The sequence below is a fragment of the Gigantopelta aegis genome, chromosome 4, assembly GCF_016097555.1.
Source record: "Gigantopelta aegis isolate Gae_Host chromosome 4, Gae_host_genome, whole genome shotgun sequence".
Lineage (NCBI taxonomy): Eukaryota > Metazoa > Mollusca > Gastropoda > Neomphalida > Peltospiridae > Gigantopelta > Gigantopelta aegis.
In genome coordinates, this window is record NC_054702.1 from 15,291,202 (window position 1) to 15,308,935 (window position 17,734).

A 17,734-nucleotide genomic window follows, 5' to 3' on the forward strand; every position below is an offset into this window, starting at 1 on the left:
CTTGTGGTTTATATAGCACTTTATTGAAAGAGAGCAAGGAAGGAAGGAAATGTTTTATTTAATGACGCACTCAACACATTTATTTACGGTTATATGGTGTCAGACATATGGTTAAGGAAACCCACTGTCGCCACTTCATGGCCTACTCTTTCTGATTAGCAGTAAGGGATCTTTTATATGCACCATCCCAGTCGTGGTGCACTGGCTGGAACGAGAAATAGTCCAATGGGCCCACCGACGGGGATCGACCCCACACCGACCACGCATCGATTGAACGCTGTACCACTGGGCTACGTCCCGCCCCTGAAAGAAAGCAAGAGGCAATTGACATCCAAAATAAATAATATGCTTTCTGTTTATGATCAGTTTCATACATAATCTGATACTGAACCGCTGTAAAAATGTAACACTAATCGTATCAAACATGAAACCAATTGTATATCATAGTTGACCACAGAGTGATGTTTACTGTCCCGAAAGTTGTCGCTTTAGTCCCCATTCTTCAGATCTTGCTCGAACGTCTTTGGGGTGAACTACAGGTGTGTGTGCATGGATTTTAGCAAGGGGCGGGGCAGTCTAGACTACAAAGCGAAGTTTATAGTGGAGGTGATCGAGTCATGCTCCTCTGGAAAATATACTTGAAGCAGACCCTGGTCCACGAATAACAGACCCGAGACACCGTCCGATGTGTGATTCAATCCATGTCTAGAATATGCACCACGTGCCCAATATTCAGATTTTTAAAAATGATACTGAATAATTATGAAATATTTTGCACTGTTAGTGTTGCGTTTTTATACCGGTTCAGTATGTCGACATTAGCCGTAGGAATACCTCTATTAAATTAGATATCGTAAACTGAAAGAAGATACTTTTCATTTAAGTGGATTAGAACTACTTCTCAATTTTTATCATTTGCTTCCAGATTAAATGTCAAAAGAAACGCTTTCCATTCCACAAAACGAATTTTGAGCCTTGTACAGCAGGGCCCCGTTCCACGAAGGGATCTTAGCCCTAAGATCAACTTAAGTGCATAGGGTAGCTATGCGCCTACGGTAATCTTAGGGCTAAGATTGCTTCGTGGAACGGGACCCAGACCCGTAGCCAGCATTTCGAGTGAGAGGGTTCGACTAAGTAATTTTGGATATGAAGTTGATTGAAAAAAACTTTGTATGGGGTTCCTGGGGCATGACTCCCCGGAAATTTTGAAATCTCTGAAAGCTTAAAACGCGTTTTCCTGGCATCTGGAACTTACAAAATGATATTTTAAAACAACTATTTTTGACTATTTTGTTATTATTTTTTAAGATAATGAAATTCTAGCAAACAACACGAGTTAAAGGTATACCCGAGGTATATGTTAAAAGGGACCAATTCCGTTAATAATGAACATATTTATGAAAAACGAAACACATTCGTTCATAACAATTGTATCATCACCAATCATCCTGTTGGTTAAGAGTACAGGCGTAGTTCTCAAACGTTTTCAGAAAAAGGTATTGCATCCCGTTTCATTTTTCATTTTTTGTCACTGATGCCTCATATCATCAAAATGGCATCTACATGTTGGCCATAAAAAATTTTGAAATACTTCGAAATTACATTCAAGAAAGTACGCAACATTTTCTAAATGGCCTTAATCCTACGGGACATTTGCAAATTCAATAGCACCAAAACCAAGCCACGCCCGCTACCGACCATCGTCGGGCTACTTGTGCTCTATTGCACAAGCCAGTGCAGGTGACCCCCTCTCCTACCCAATCCAAACCTTTTTTTCTGTCCTGGATGGAGCAGCCAGAAAATGTCGACACCTGCGTCCATGCCATGGGCGTGCTACAAGAGCTTGGTCTGAATGTTCGTTAATATAAAACCTATAACTTGATCTGACCTAACGGGAGTTTCTTTTGTTTAACGACACCACTAGAACACATTGATTTATTAATCATGGGCTATTGGATGTCAAACGTATGGTCATTTTGACACAGTCATAAAGAGGAAACCCGCTACATTTTTCCATTAGTAGCAAGGGATATTATCAATCTAATTAAAATTAGCTCCACTATTACATGTGGATCTAACAGCAGCCAGTTGGAGCTCATGTCCACCAATCAAAACCTTACTTGCAGAATCATGCCAGTGATTTAAAAATAATTTGAAAACATTCCTTATTATCCTGAGGGTATACGATATGTTTCATGTGAATTACGAATGCCTTATTTAGACCAGTAGAACTAATTTTAATCGGATTGCTAACAACACTGCGTAGTCTCCAATGTCCAGGTAACATTTCGTCTGTAAATAATAATTTAAATATTGACCAATCACACTTCGCCTTTTATAACGTTATTTGGGAGCATACAAATTCTAAAAATATCAGGCGAGTCTATTTTAGGTTGCACTATACCAATTAATTTCCGGCTGGGTCGAAGTTCGAGGTGTACCGAACTTTTGATAGAGAAGTTAACACCACAAGTCCTGTGATTGGTTATAAATGTGAGTGTGTTGGTTGTAAGAAAAATTAGTTTCATCTGGGCTAAAAATGTATGCAATTTTATTTGATGTAGTACCACCGTGTCAAGTAGCCTTGTGCTTGGAACATGTATGGGGTACCTGTAAAAAAAAGTACTAAAATTTTGTGCGAAACTAGGGGTGTTGCAGAAACATCTGGTTATACCGAAAATGAGCCATGAAAGGTACCATTTTCTGCAGTTAATACTTTGAGGTAGGGGTTGTAGTACTGATATTTATGGGTCACAGTTTGGTTGATATATTGCATATAGTGTTTTTAAACACAAACGTTAACATGGTCGCCTATGGGATTTGAATTGGTATAGTCCAACCTATAGTGGCCGCAGTACAGCGAACCATACCAATACGTACGGGATGGGTTATCAGTCTTCAATTTTACATTAAAAATTATTTATTTATTTATAAAAAAACACAACTAAATCAGTCTTCAGTTTTACATTACAAATTATTTATTTTATAAAATAAAACATGTTTTAAGGCATTCGTAATTCACACGAAACATGTCGTATACCCTCAGGATAATTCGGAATGTTTTCAAATTATTTTTAAAGGGACATTCCTGAGTTTGCTGCAATTTTAAAGATGTTATCGACTAACAGAGACTTTTTAACGATTGTAATTACATTTCTGCATAAAATATTAGTGGCTGTATATTAAACGTGTTTCTGATCGTTCTAATATTTGTACTAGGTTAAATTTCATTTTATTTCCTAAAATGTACTTTTTTCGTACGTACGAAATTATTTGAAGACAAAATCCAGTTTGGGCTTCTTACAAATATTAAGACAACCAGAAACACATTGAATGTACAGACATTGATATTCTAAAGAAGAAAATATATTTAATATTTAAGTTTATTCGTAGAAATATTTTATCAGTCGGAAACAACTTAAAATGCAGCAAACTCAGGAATGTCCCTTTAAATCACTGGCATGATTCTGCAAGTAAGGTTTTGATTGGTGGACATGAGCTCCAACTGGCTGCTGTTAGATCCACATGTAATAGTGGAGCTAATTTTAATTAGATTGGGTATATTATATGCACCATCTCATAGACATGCTAGCACATACCACGGTCATTGATATACCAGTCGTGGTGCACTGGCTGGAACGAGAAATGGCCCAATGGGCCCACCGACGGAGATCGATCCAAGACTGACCGCGCATCAGGCGAGCGCTTTACCACTGGGCTACGTCCGGATTATTTTCTGTTGTTCTAACAATGGAAGGTGAACTGCTGTCATTGCCATGTAATTAATTATCGAATGCTACGAGATCATCAATATAGCAGAAAGTATAATTAAATGTTTTTGCTGCATGTAGGTTTTTTTTTTTTTTTTTTTGCCAGATTAGTTAGAAATTCTGAATCATGTATACACTGGAGCTTTGGTAAGGGGATTGAAGGGGAAATCTCATTGGTTGTTTGCAGTTGGAACATCCCTTTGCCCCTGTGGGCGGAGCCAAAAGCCCCGTCTGTAATTTCCAACAGTTTCCAGCCGCCCCAGTTAATGCTAAAGCAATAATTAGATTATAAATAACATTGATAATCAATCAAGTATACATAATTAATTTAATTTTTACTATAAAGTACACTATTTCAATACTTTTAAAAGCTGCAATGTTGAACTCGGCCACCTAATTACGGGTCGTGGTGTTATTGTATTAATGCGCGATTAGCAACAGTTGTTTTTTTTATTTTGAAGTTTTTTTTTTTAAAATTTATTAATATCTGTTTCAGACAATTTCGTATTAAAACATTTGAAGTTAAAAACTCGTTTATCGATGGAACTATGTTTCGTCACTGGGAGCGTCCGCGTGGTACGGCTCCGTTAATAAATTGTTAACAATTATTGGGGCGTTATTTTGATTATTTGGCTATATGGTTTAACATTCGGCAAGTATTTAAAATGTAGAAGAATATGGCTTTTTATGTACCCTCTGTGTGTTCTTTTACCCCCTCGCCCCAATACGGGCATAAAAAGCCAAAACCCCTCGTGATGCTTCTACAACTTATATTGTTTTATGAAAAAACTTGCAAAAGTTACATTCAAGTATTTGTTTAATGGGCCTATTACAAAACAGAAAAAAGTGGACCTCAACTTTTGCGGGAGGGTTCGGACGAATCCCCCGACCCCCCCCCCCCCCCCCCCCAATACGGGCTTGTACAGTATTAACACATTTCACACTGCATATGGCGTATCGAGGATTTTATGGGGGGGGGGGGGGCACACTGTGAGTATGTTTAACGTGTTACGGGGCGACAGGCAAATATAAAAAGTGGTGTGACAAAAAGAAGTGTAATGGGGGGGGGGGGGGGGGTGTGTCCAGATTTTTAACTGGCTATATGTTGCCAAAGATATGGTTATTGTGACACCGAATAAACAGCATCTTTTATATGCACTTTCTTTTAGGACAATGCATATCACAACCTTTAACTAATTGGAACGGGGAAAAAATCCCATCAAGGCCGTAAAAAGCGGTAATGTTTGACCTAATTAAAAACGTCCACCTCTCCACCCCAGAAACCCCGCACCCACCAAGACACACAAAACCCCCCACCCCATAACCACAAAAAAAACAAAAACAAAACAAACAACATCAACAACAAATTAAAAAAAACCCAAACCCCAACAACAACATTAACGATGACATTAATTAATCCTGTTCGGGGTATCGCCAGGCCTACACTGTTTCAAATTGTCCCCTGAATACAGCAAAAAAACCTCACCCCAAAACATTAATTAATTAAATAAAGAAAAAATGGGTGGGGGTATTATTTCATATCGTTCACATGGTAGAGTCAAAATAGGCCTTGCCAATACTTCTGGGCTTCCCGCGCCAACAAGGTTACCGATAGCGATGGACCCTGCAACCCATCACACTTCAGGCGAGCGATCTAGATACCCCTCAGCTACATACTCTGATCGGATGGTAAACTAAAGGGAGATAAACACCGCATGACTGTGCAGACCTGGAATCTTTAAATGTGGAATGTTGGATGCAGTGAAGTGGCCACACGCGTCAGTATCGGTGGTCTCACGGTCATTATCAGTCTCTTTCTCGGTTATTTCACTTTAACGTGGCAGAGTCCCGGTGTTACTGCACAAATCCCGGTATGTTTGTTGTTATTATTATTGCTTGATAAATTTATTTTCCTGTTCGAAAGCCGTGTCACCGTTTTACTTAAGCACATATTCTACACCTACTGAGTTCTCATGAAGTAGATAAACAACAGTCTAATACAATTAAATGTAGTTCTACTGTTTCGCCAAGCAACATTTATTATTGTAATTGTATTTTTTACCCCCCCCCCCCCCCAATTTTAACAACTGCTTTTTAATTGACATTATAACAGCCATTATTTGTACAACTGTTTTGAGTTAAATATAAAATATCTTCTGAAAGCATTGCATTCGGTTAGATGTCAAACATTTGTTAATTTTGACATAGTCTTAGAGAGAAAACCTGCATTTTTCCATTAATAGTAAGGAATCTTTTATATGCATCATCCCATAGACAGGATAGCACATACCACGGCATTTGATATACCAGTCGTGGTGTACTGGCTAGAACGTAGTTTTTAGTGGTTAGTGAAAGAGAAGTCGGTGTAATTTCAGTTATGTTTATTTGATGCAAAAATTACTTGTTCCAAATAAACACCGCCAGGTCTAGACAGCCGCGTGTTGACGAATTTATGATGGGTGGGTGGTCTAGACTGGCGAGTAAAGTTTTATGGGGGTCGAAAAAAAGAAAAAGAAAAGAAAAAATGTTTTGCAGCTGGGGGGGGGGGGGGGGGGGGGGGGGGGGGGGGGGGGGGGGGGGGGGGTTCGACCAGGAATTCATGCAGGGCATTCTAGACTATGGCGAGCGAAGTTTCATGAGGTGTCGAGTCATGCTCCCCCGGAAAATATGTTTTAAGAAAAGAAAATTTGCTTGGATCAGGGTATCCCGAATCACCTTCAGCTCTACCCCTTATTGATATTGATATGTGGGGTAATATATCAATATCAATAAGGGTTAGGGCTGGAAATGACTCGAGCTAGGATCGTGGGGGTGGGGGTGGGGTCGACCTAGGAATGTATGGAGGAGTGGGGGTCTACACCATGACAGTCTTAGTTTTATGGAGGTGGGGGACGCAATCTTATGTTCGGTTTAACTAGATTACTAGTCTAATATTTTCCTTTTAATTATGTTTACACAAATACAACATGTAAATGTAAATGTATGGACACTTTTGGTTGTTCTAAATCAAGTTTCAGTATTAATATTTTCAGTTATTATATATACTGATTCAGTTCATGGTTTTGAAAATTTCATATCCGTATTATATTTGGTAGCAACAGCAACAATAACAACAACAGCAGCAGCAACAACAATAACAACAACAGTAGCAATTATAGTAGTAGTAGTAGTAGTAAAAGTAGTAGTAGAAGTAGTAGTAGTAGTAGTAGTAGTAGTAGTAGTAGTAGTAGTAGTAGTTGTAGTAGTAGTAGTAGTAGTAGTAGTAGTAAAATAAATGCAAGGTAGCAAGGGGAAATGGGACAGGGAATCATTATGTTCGCGCGTTCAGTTTTGTTTTTTTTTTTTGTTTTAATAGCAAAACTGTCACCTTCTTGTTTTTATGTCAGTCAAAACACGGAAGTTAAAACATTCTGTAAATAAAATCTGAACTGTTGCTTGACAGCAGCCTGCTCCGCGTAATACATTAAAACTTTTGCTTAATGCTAAATGTCTACTATTTAATGACCTCTGGCGTTTATTGACTTAGAATATTTCTAAGAAACTCAAATTCGCGGAAAACGCCGAACACAATATTATATATATGTATGCTCTTGAATCTTTCATCGCTTGCTGCCTTGAGAAAGGACGGAATAAAATTTTGTCGTAAATGTAAATGAAGTGATAAGTTTGTGATATAAATATGATACAATGGCCGCTCTTACAAAATATGAAGTCATGTTCATTGATCTTAAAGAATTTGTATATACAAAGACAACGGTCGTTATTCGTCGGTGTCGTTTCACCTAAAGTAAGTAACGAGCTATTGATTGTTTCTAGGAAGTCTAAAATATTTGCGTTTACTACTAGACGTGGATCCAATTTTATATATAGCTTTATCATGTACTGTTGCAGATCAAGTTTAACTTTTATGACGATTTACTTTTTTTTTCTTCAGTGTTTTGGTCCTTGAATTTAGAAGAAATTTGTTAGGCCCGCTAGGGGACATGTATTGCTTTAGCAGTACTCAGATTGCTGGTTTTAAATGTGTAATCAAGGAAACATTTAAATTAATTTGTAGCTGTCCATAAAATATATTTGAATATTATAACGATCGTATACGAAATCTGATTAGTTGAATTTTATTTTTACCAACAACATTTTAGATAAAATGTCTCGTTCTTTTTCTAATCTGAATTTCATTTTATATAAAATGGCTCGTTCTTTTTCGAATCTGGATTTACACATCAGCAGCACGTGCATATATATCGTCAATCGTGTTTGTATGTATTCCGGGTTTCCAAGTAGTGTAAATCGATTTATTCCTGAAAGTGCAACACTTTATTGATATATCCAGTTTCCTGGGGATTCAGCATTGTATACTTATATTCCGGGTTTGCTAGGGTGTTACTCATCCTACTATTCCTAGAGATTTAGCATTTTACTGTTTACTTCCGGGTTTACCAAGGCATATTTAAAAATGAAAATTCGTCTCTATAACTATTGAGGGCGGGATGTAGCCTAGTGGTAAAGCGCCCGCTCGATGCGTGGTCGGTCTGGGATCGACCCCCGTTGGTGGGCCCATTGGGCTATTTCTTGTTCCAGCCAGTGCACCACGACTGACATATCAAAGGCCGAGGTATGTACTACCCTGTGTATAACCGTTTCTCATAAGAAATGGGAGCCTGTACGCCTATGCCGTTTCCAGCCAGTGCATCACGACTGGTACATCAAATGCCGTGGTATGTGCTATCCTGTCTATGGGACGGTGCATATAAAAGATCCCTTGCTGCTAATCGAAAAGAGTAGCCCATGGAGTGGCGACAACGGGTTTCTTCTCTCAATATCTGTTTGGTCCTCAACTATATGTCTGACGCCATATAACCGTAAATAAAATATGCTGAGTGCGTCGTTAAATAAAACATTTCTTTCTTTTAATCGTGTTTGTATGTATTCCGAGTTTCCAAGTAAGTGTAAACCGATTTATTGCTGAAAGGGCAACACTTTAAAGATATATCCGGTTTTGATAAAAGTAAAGTTTGTTTTAGAGCACTTTGATTTTTTTATCTTATCATCGGCTATTGGACGTAAAACATATGGTCATTCTGACACAGGTTTTTAGAGGAAACCCGCTGTCGCCACATAGGCTAGTCTTTTATGACAGGCAGCAAGGGATCTTTTATTTGCGCTTCCCACAGGCAGAATAGCACAAACCATGGCCTTTGTTGAACCAATTATGGATCACTGGTCGGTGCAAGTGGTTTACACCTACCCATTGGGCCTTTCGGAGCACTCACTCAGGGTTTGGAGTCGGTATCTATTAAAATCCCATGTCTCGACTGGGATCCGAACCCAGTACCTACCAGCCTGTAGACCGATGGCCCAACCACGACGCTACCGAGGCCGGTTCCGGATTTGCTAAGGTGTTACACATATTCTGCAATTCCTGGGGATTCAACATTGTATACTTACATTCCGGGTTTGCTAGAGTGTTACTTATCCTGCTATTCCTAGAGATTTAGCATTTTACTGTTTATTTCCGGGTTTACCACGGCATAGTTCAAAAATAAAAATTCGTCTTTATAACTATTGTAATTTGGTGGTGATTTTTGTTTGTTACATTAAATAATGAAGAAATAATTGGCCCATGAAATACACAGTATCATTAGTTTTCTGTTTGTTAACATCCTTTTGTGTAATGCCCCAGTATTTGTAAACACTTCGATGCAATATTTTGGAATGGTTAAAAAGGATGTAGTGTAGGGCACACTCGGACAACTGCTGAAATAAATATCAGTGTTTAAAAATATAATAGGCACTTTACGACAATGATTTAACACACGCATAAATCTAAACATATGGAAAGAATGAAATGTTTTATTTAATGACGCACTCAACACATTTTATTTACGGTTATATGGCGTCAGACATATGGTTAAGGACCACACAAATATTTAGAGAGGAAACCCGCTGTCGCCACTTCATGGGATACTCTTTTCGATTAGCAGCAAGGGATCTTTTATATGCACCATCCAATAGACAGGATAACACATACCACGGCCTTTGATGTACCAGTCGTGGTGCACTGGCTGGAGCGAGAAATAGCCCAATGGGCCCACTGACGGGGATCGATCCCAAACCGACGGTGCATCAAGCGAGCTCTTTACCACTGGGCTACGTCTCGCCCCCTAAACATATGGAGCCGTATAATCTCCAGTTTTACCCCGATTAGACTGTCGCATCGGCTGGTGTGTGCAGGTGCACATTTTCAAACTACTGCCGACTCGACAGTCGAGTTGGCGTTACTAGGTAGGTGTACGCCAAACATTAAACAAGCTTTGTAATTTCGGCCCTGCATCTGTAACGTGTCGAGAGATAGCTCAGTGGTAAAGCGCTTAAGGTATTCGTGTGTTATCTTCTCCAAAGCTGTGCCCCACAACAGTTACTGGCACACCACTATGTACAGTTTTGTCTATGGGAAAATACATATAAGATATCCTAATGCTTTAATTATCGGTTGGAGTATCCTATGTGGAATCATCGGGTTTCTTCACTGTTGCTCTAAACCGTGTCGATATAACTAATGTTAGACACCAAATAACAGGAGTTTAAAAATATGTTAAGATAAAACAAATATTCCTTTCCTTTAACATGTACACAATGTTTCTCAGGTTATGATGCGAGCTGCCCAGTTTACCCCTGGGGGTCCGGACAAGCTGTACATTGGAGATGTACCGGTACCAGTCCCAAAGAATAACGAGGTGCTAATAAAGGTGTATGCAACTGCTGTCAACAGAGCTGACACTTTACAGGTACGTATACACGAGTCCTTTGTCTTGTGCAGTCCTCGGAGTCCTCCTATACCCAAAGTAGAAAGAACGAATCTTCCATATTAGTGACAGTCCTCCTATACGCAAAGTAGAAATAACGTATCTTCCATAGGAGTGGTAGTCCTCCTATACCTGCAGTAGAAATAACGTATCTTCCATAAGAATAGCAGTCTTCTTATAGACAAAAATACCTGACAACGTATTAGCAGTCATGACCTTTTCACAACATCCTTTGGACTTGCGAAATGCAAACTTTAGTACACTAATAGTTTGTCGTTCATGATTTCATTAAATTGACATGTTCCCCTATTGAACTTTAATATACGATGTTTGTGGTAAATATAGATTTTTATGGAGCATGGTAAATAATGATAGTTATATAGTTTCATGCTTGGAATATTATTATTTAAAAAACAACAACAGCAACAAAAAACCAACAACAAAAAAGCCAAACAAAAAACACCCCCTTCAAGTAACAGAGATGTTGCGATTCAAAACATGTTCTTCCACAACTTACACGTAGATGTAGAAACCGGAAATGCATTTTATATCATAAATGTATGCTCTCCATGTACACGTTAAAAGCTGATCCATACGTACAGAATGTCATCTACAAATTATAATATATAAACTTGAACTTTAAATGGCATTTTGGTTATTTGATTGAGAGGTTATGTGCCAGTCCTAGACTATTCTAAGATTAAATTTGATATATACGATACTTAAGTGATCGTAAGCGGCTGTGAGTGTTTGCCCTTCTGAACACGCATCTACAGAAAGTTTTCTTGTTTTTTTTCCCCAGCGTAAAGGACTCTACCCACTTCCTCCAGGAGCCAGCGATGTTCTTGGTCTAGAGGCAGTCGGAGTGATTGAACAAATAGGGAGCTCGGTAGACGGGGGATGGAAACTGGGAGACAGAGTGATGGCGCTTCTGTCAGGTTGGTTCATCACATGCTAATTATATAGGTTGCGACCGGCCTCGGTGGTGTCGTGGTTAAGCCATCGGACATACGGCTGGTTGGTACTGGGTTCGCAGCCAGGTACCGGCTCCCACCAAGAGCGAGTTTTAACTACTCAGTGGGTATGTGCAAGACCACTACACCCTCTTCTCTCTCACTAATCACCAACCACTAACCCACTGTCCTGGACAGACAGCCCAGATAGCCGAGGCGTGTGTCCAGGACAGCGTGCTTGAACCTTAATTGGATTTAAGCACGAAAATAAGTTGAAATGAAATGAAATATAGGTTGCGTTGTACCAGATTCAGAGTTCCGTGTCACAATTTGAGGTGCACCGACAACGGAGTAAAAATAGCAACAGTTCTGACATTGCTGATTGTTTAAATTTGTACATTTAAATGATTTTTAAAAGAAAGTTAAAATGTGAAGTGCCAAATGTTTTATACGTGTACTTTATTGGTGCGTCGATAGGCTACATAAAAAGCTATCATTCAAAGCATGAGTCGGAAGCGGAGGGGTGGTAGCAACCCTCAACTCAGAAGATAATACATTGCCCCTCCCCCGATAAAAATCAAATTAATATGTAGCTCCCCCCCCCCCCCCCCCCCCAGTCGCTGTCATCTTCTCACACTAATTGTCCTATTGATAATTCTTGCCTAAATATTTAGGACCGAATTTACGAAGTCCGCTTTTGTTAAACGCATGTGTTTAGGCATTGTATATTTATGTATGTTGTGACACGCGTGTACGACATCAGCAGGCTTTTTAAATTCGTCTCTTAGTGGTGATATTTTTTATTGTTTATACAGTGTGTATTACATATACGGCAACACGTGGAATGTGGGTCAAAGCTACACTCTTCGAAATTAAAGCGAATGTGAGGTCATATCCTTGACTCGTTCGAGTATCGCTCCACGGAAGGCACTAGTACTCTTAAAGCCACGAGTCGCGAGTACCATATTGTACTTACAGTGTTGGTATAATGTTTCCCTGCTGGTATCAACTAATGGGAAATTCCTCATTAACTCAGCTGTTAAGCGGATCCTCTCACTGAAGATTGATTTATCTGTTACATATTTATGTAAATAAACCCTCATCAACATTACCTTGTATCAAGGCTTTTCATTTCCAGGAGGCGGTAATGCCGAATACGTAGCCAGTCCTGCAGAACAGCTGATGCCAGTTCCAGACAGTCTGGATTTTGTGACGGCTGCTGCCATTCCAGAAGTATGGCTCACTGCTTATCAACTGCTACATACTATAGGTACTTAAGTAATAATTATCCAGTTTTATGACTGATTTAGGTACTTAATTATTCTGTTTTATGACTGATTCAAGTACTTAATTATCCAGTTTTATGACCAATGCAAGAGAAAATTAAAAATAATGTCTTTATGTTATCATAATGGTTTGACCATGCACAAGTTTGTTCTTTGTTTATACTTATTTTTATACACAATTAAGATTCAAGCACACAGTCCTGGGCACACACATCTCGGCTATCTTGACTGTCTGTCCAGGACAATGGGTTACTGTTTAGGTTTTAGTATTTAGTATTGGGTACGAGCCCGCACCAAGATGCCTTAAGTTTGATGGCTTAACCGACTATAACAGCGAGGTTGATGCACAAGAATAATTGGGTCCTTTTATAAAGTGAGACGGTTCCTTAAAATGTGGTAATACCCAGGGTTCTGCACTTCGCTGAATACATTAAATATGTGTTTTAACAATAGGCTATTATAAACCCACCGAACGCAAAACATTTCAGGCGAGATTGACTTTTTGTCTCAAGTGCTCTATCAACTCAGGTCAGGTCAGAGAGTTTAACGTGCACATTCAGAGCAAGCTGTTGTAGCGCACGCCTGTCCTGGGCACATGTGTCGACCTCAGCCGGATCCTCCGTCCAGGACAGGAAAGGGTGGGGGTGGGGAGAGAAGGGACCGCCTGCACTTGCAGGTGCAAGAGAGCACCGGCAGTCCGACCAAGATCGGTAACAGGCGGGGGGTGGTATGGTGCTATACCGTCTCTAGCGTCTCTATAGGCCTACATCTTTATTTCTAAATTTCCAGAGGAACATTCTCCCAATCCTTTACTAATCTCGCTTCCTTTAGGAGCTCAGCTCATTTGCTTTAGGTAAACTCAAACTGCTCTTTTTAGAATTTTATGATCCCCTTAAAACATTTTTGGATTAGCTCCTGCTGTTTTATGTCATTATTTCAAGAATCCTCCTTCATTTCAGGCCAGGTCAAGAAAGGAGACCATGTCCTCATACACGGAGGCGGTAGTGGAGTTGGTACCGCAGCCATTCAGTTGGTAAAGTTAGCGCATGCAAGGCCGATAGTTACTGCTGGTAGTGAGGCGAAACTAAAAGTAGCCAGATCGCTAGGGGCAGTGGCAGGCTTCAACTACAAACAAGAAGAGTTTACCGACAAGGTGCTCAATGCAACAGAAGGTAAATGTGAAACATTTTACAGTATCAATATACGAATACATTATTAAAATTACAATTTATTTACATTTTCTTGCTTAGTATATGAATATAACTATAGCCAGTGCATTTTTGGACATCGTAATAATTTTGCAGTATCTCAGTATCTATTGTTTCCTAAAATGTTTATTATTTCTTGTAACGGCTAAACGAAATTTGAAATAAGTTTACCAAAGATAATTCCAAATATATTTATTTGTATAATGCTAAATATGTTAAACACATTAAGATAAAATATTGTCTAAAAAGCAATAAAAGCAGGATCTGTGTTTATTTAATTGTGGGTGTGTGTTGAAAACTCAGGAAAGTCCCTTTAACACTATTTGTAGCTTCATTTTATCTGTATTCTATTAATCTTTTACTAATATAATGAAATACATATAATACCTTCTTTTGACAATCTTTCTTATACTTATTAATACAACGTTTTGATACGGTTTACTTATATTTTGTAAACACGTGTCAATAATGTAGCCAGTATGAGGCAGACGAGGCGCTTGCCTCGTCTGGAATTTCCCAAAATGGATTTTATTTTTTCCATGACACTGATATTTATTTTACAGGTCTGGGTTTTCCTCGGCGTTTTTCCTCTTTGGCTACGCCCCAGCCTGTATCATTGCTGGTTTGTCAATGTCAAGAGTAATTTTGCGAACACAATTATCACCTTCTCACTTGTCTCGTTACAGGAAAAGGAGTTGAGTTAATACTTGACTGTGTTGGAGCATCTTTCTACCAGCAAAACATCAAGTGCATAGCTGTAGATGGAACGTGGGTCGTATATGGATTATTAGGTTGGATTCTTTTCTGTATTGAAGTCCAAAAGTTGGCATCTGAACGTTTAGGTTCTGATTATTCGGCTGAAAAAGTTCCTATATTACTGTACCCTAATTCGTTATGTTTAAAGAGGTTTCCGATTGTTCAGCTGAAAAAAGTTCCTATATTACTTTATCCTAATTCGTTCTGCTCAAAAGGAGTTCCGATTGTTCAGCTGAAAAAGTCCATATATTACTGCACCCTAATTCGTTTTGTTTAAAGGGAGTTCTTCATCTAAATGACATAAGCAACATTACTCTAAAATACTTAGTTCCTTGCTTGAATTATTATACTGTGCACACCTATTATTGGGCAGTAGATTATCGTCGATTCACTCAATAAAACACTCTTCCTTTAAAGGGCAAAGTACCTTTAACTGCCAGTTACCCGAGGATGAGTGTGCTTTTTGTTCTAAGTAACTTGATTATAAAATCACTGTTGAAAATATGGTGTTTCTTTTAATTCCTCTGACATGTAACACAGGAATGTTTTGTGATCAACAGCTGTGATAAATCTGTCATGTACAGTACCAACCTATCATTAGATGCATAATTTGATCGTGGTCCATTATGTGTTTTAAAAGTTTTTATCTAAAGTATAATTTGATCGTGGGTCAATTCATGCCACAACAGACCTGTATAAAAACGTTCTGCATTTTGTTTTTTAATTTGACAGGTGGAGGATCCATTAATGGCGATATATTGAGACAGTTGCTCTTAAAGAGAGTAACTATTACAGGAACCACTCTTCGAGCCAGATCTCTGCCGGTATGTAGCACACTTATATGTACTTATAACATTAAAATATTTACGAATGTGCAAAGGTACATTACTTTTAAAATAAGCTTTGTTGATTTACAGAAATTAGAGAAATTGAAAAATATTTATCTTTGGAGAATGTAAAAAAATGGACTATTCTCCAGTGACATTTAAAATATACAAATGAATACAGTTTTTTTCTGCATTATTCACTTTGATTCATTTGTTGGTCATATATTGTATGTCAATGATGCATCAACCAATCAGTAAAATATAAAATATCGGTATTCATAAATAATATATATATATATATATTTTAAAATCACTATAATGTTTTGTAGTTATGAACATGAATTCTCACTTTATGAAGGTGGTTGCGGGGGGTGGTGGTGGTGGTGGAGAGATGTCAGACGAAATGTGCCTTAAAACTTTAGAGATAAAATGCATTTTATATCCTGAACAAAATTGTCAATTTCCAAGTCGTGGTGGTAGTGTTGGGTCTGCCGCCCATCTCATGCGCACATGATAACAGCATCATCTTTATAGCTTGTTTTATTTAATATTCATTAATAAAATACAGTTTTTGTTTAGCGAAGCTGATGTCTGGAATAGTTAATACTATTTCACTCACTCTATTGCAGTATAAAAAAGAACTAGTGAAGAATTTCACGCAACAGATCCTGCCACGATTTGAATCTGGCGCCCTCAAGACTTTAATTCATACTGTGTTACCATTGGATAACCTTGCCGAAGCTCACCGTATGATGGAAGCTAATGAAAACACTGGAAAAATTGTAATTCAGGTTTCATCTTCTGAGGACAACCAACAAAAACAAGAACTTTAACAAATATATAAGTTCTTTACACTTAATGCATTTAACACATTGGATATATTCATTATTTATCAAGCGTGTGTGTGAACATGGGCACGGTGATTGGTGGGTACGAATAAACCCATTTTTGGCAATGATTCAGGGAAGAAGGAAGGAAATGGTTTACTAGTATTTAACGATGCACTTAACACATTTTATTTACGGTTATGTGGCGTTTGACATATGGTTAAGGACCACACAGATATTGAAAGAGGAAACCCGCTGTCGCCACTTCATGAGCTACTCTTTTCGATTAGCAGCAAGGCATCTTTTATATGCACCATTCTAGACAGAATAGCACATACCACGGCCTTTGATGTACCAGTCGTGGTGCACTGGCTGGAGCGAGAAATAGTGATTCAGGGAAATGCACATGAACCGATTTTGGTAGTTATGTTTCCTTTTTGCAGTTCTTTACAATGAAAACATTCAATATTAGCCATATAATGTTACAAAGATTCCTGGCGACACCAATGTTTATCATTCATTTGTGTATGCAGTCCCCATACCTTTATATCTATAACATGTACACTGAATATTTGCATATTTTTTGTATCTACCTTTTCTTGACATACTATAACCAGACCTCTCAGTCTTAATGCATTTATATTTTACCGTAATAGTTTACAGCAGTTAATATCACCAGTCCTGTCAATGAGTAATGAATGTGATAGTACCCTTGTGCTTGAAACAAGTATAGGCTACATGTAAAACTAAGTATATTACAATTTTATGAAAGATTTGAAACGCATGCCGTCTCGGGTGCAAAATACGACAAAGGGACAATGTTAGCAGGGTGCTATCCATCGCTACAACTGAAGAGAAATGCCAAGCCTCCGGCATAACCCGCTGCTGTATGGTAAAAAAAAACCCCTAAGGCATGGAAGTTACTACCGAATACTACTGGCGAAAGTAACAGAAGTGTTTTTAGTAAAATAGCAATGCGAGCTACTACCCAACATTCTCCAAAGTAACTCGATTAAAACTACAGCAAAGGCTTATGAAAAATAACGTGATAAATTGTCTGGTGACAAAAAAACATATACAATCGCCATTTGCAATTGGTGGAACTAGGATGGGTTGTTCGACGGCAAGTTAAAAGCGTTTGTCCTGTCAGAATAAAATGGAGAAATGATGGAAATATGTGAAAGGGAAATGCTCTATTGGAAGTCATCCCTTAATGGTGACTATGCAAATAACTATTGAATAATAAAAATAAATTATATGTGCCTTCCATTCGAGGTCATAAACAACTGTTATTTTTATGT

General features: G+C 38.4%; 1 protein-coding gene across 2 annotated transcripts; it reads left to right on the forward strand.

The window, feature by feature from the left end:
• Positions 1-5,497: 5,497 nt before the first annotated feature.
• On the forward strand, positions 5,498-16,694 carry LOC121372707 (quinone oxidoreductase PIG3-like). 2 transcript variants are annotated; one of them, XM_041499175.1, is made up of 8 exons: positions 5,498-5,641; positions 10,418-10,558; positions 11,379-11,514; positions 12,668-12,799; positions 13,775-13,987; positions 14,710-14,814; positions 15,512-15,603; positions 16,236-16,694. In XM_041499175.1, the coding sequence occupies exons 1-8, from the start codon at positions 5,513-5,515 to the stop codon at positions 16,437-16,439; spliced, it is 1,152 nt and encodes a 383-aa protein (XP_041355109.1). In that variant the 5' UTR covers positions 5,498-5,512; the 3' UTR covers positions 16,440-16,694. The 2 variants fall into 2 exon arrangements, with proteins under 2 accessions (XP_041355109.1, XP_041355110.1); XM_041499176.1 differs by lacking the exon at positions 5,498-5,641 and adding an exon at positions 7,417-7,557.
• The last annotated feature ends 1,040 nt before the right edge of the window (positions 16,695-17,734 follow it).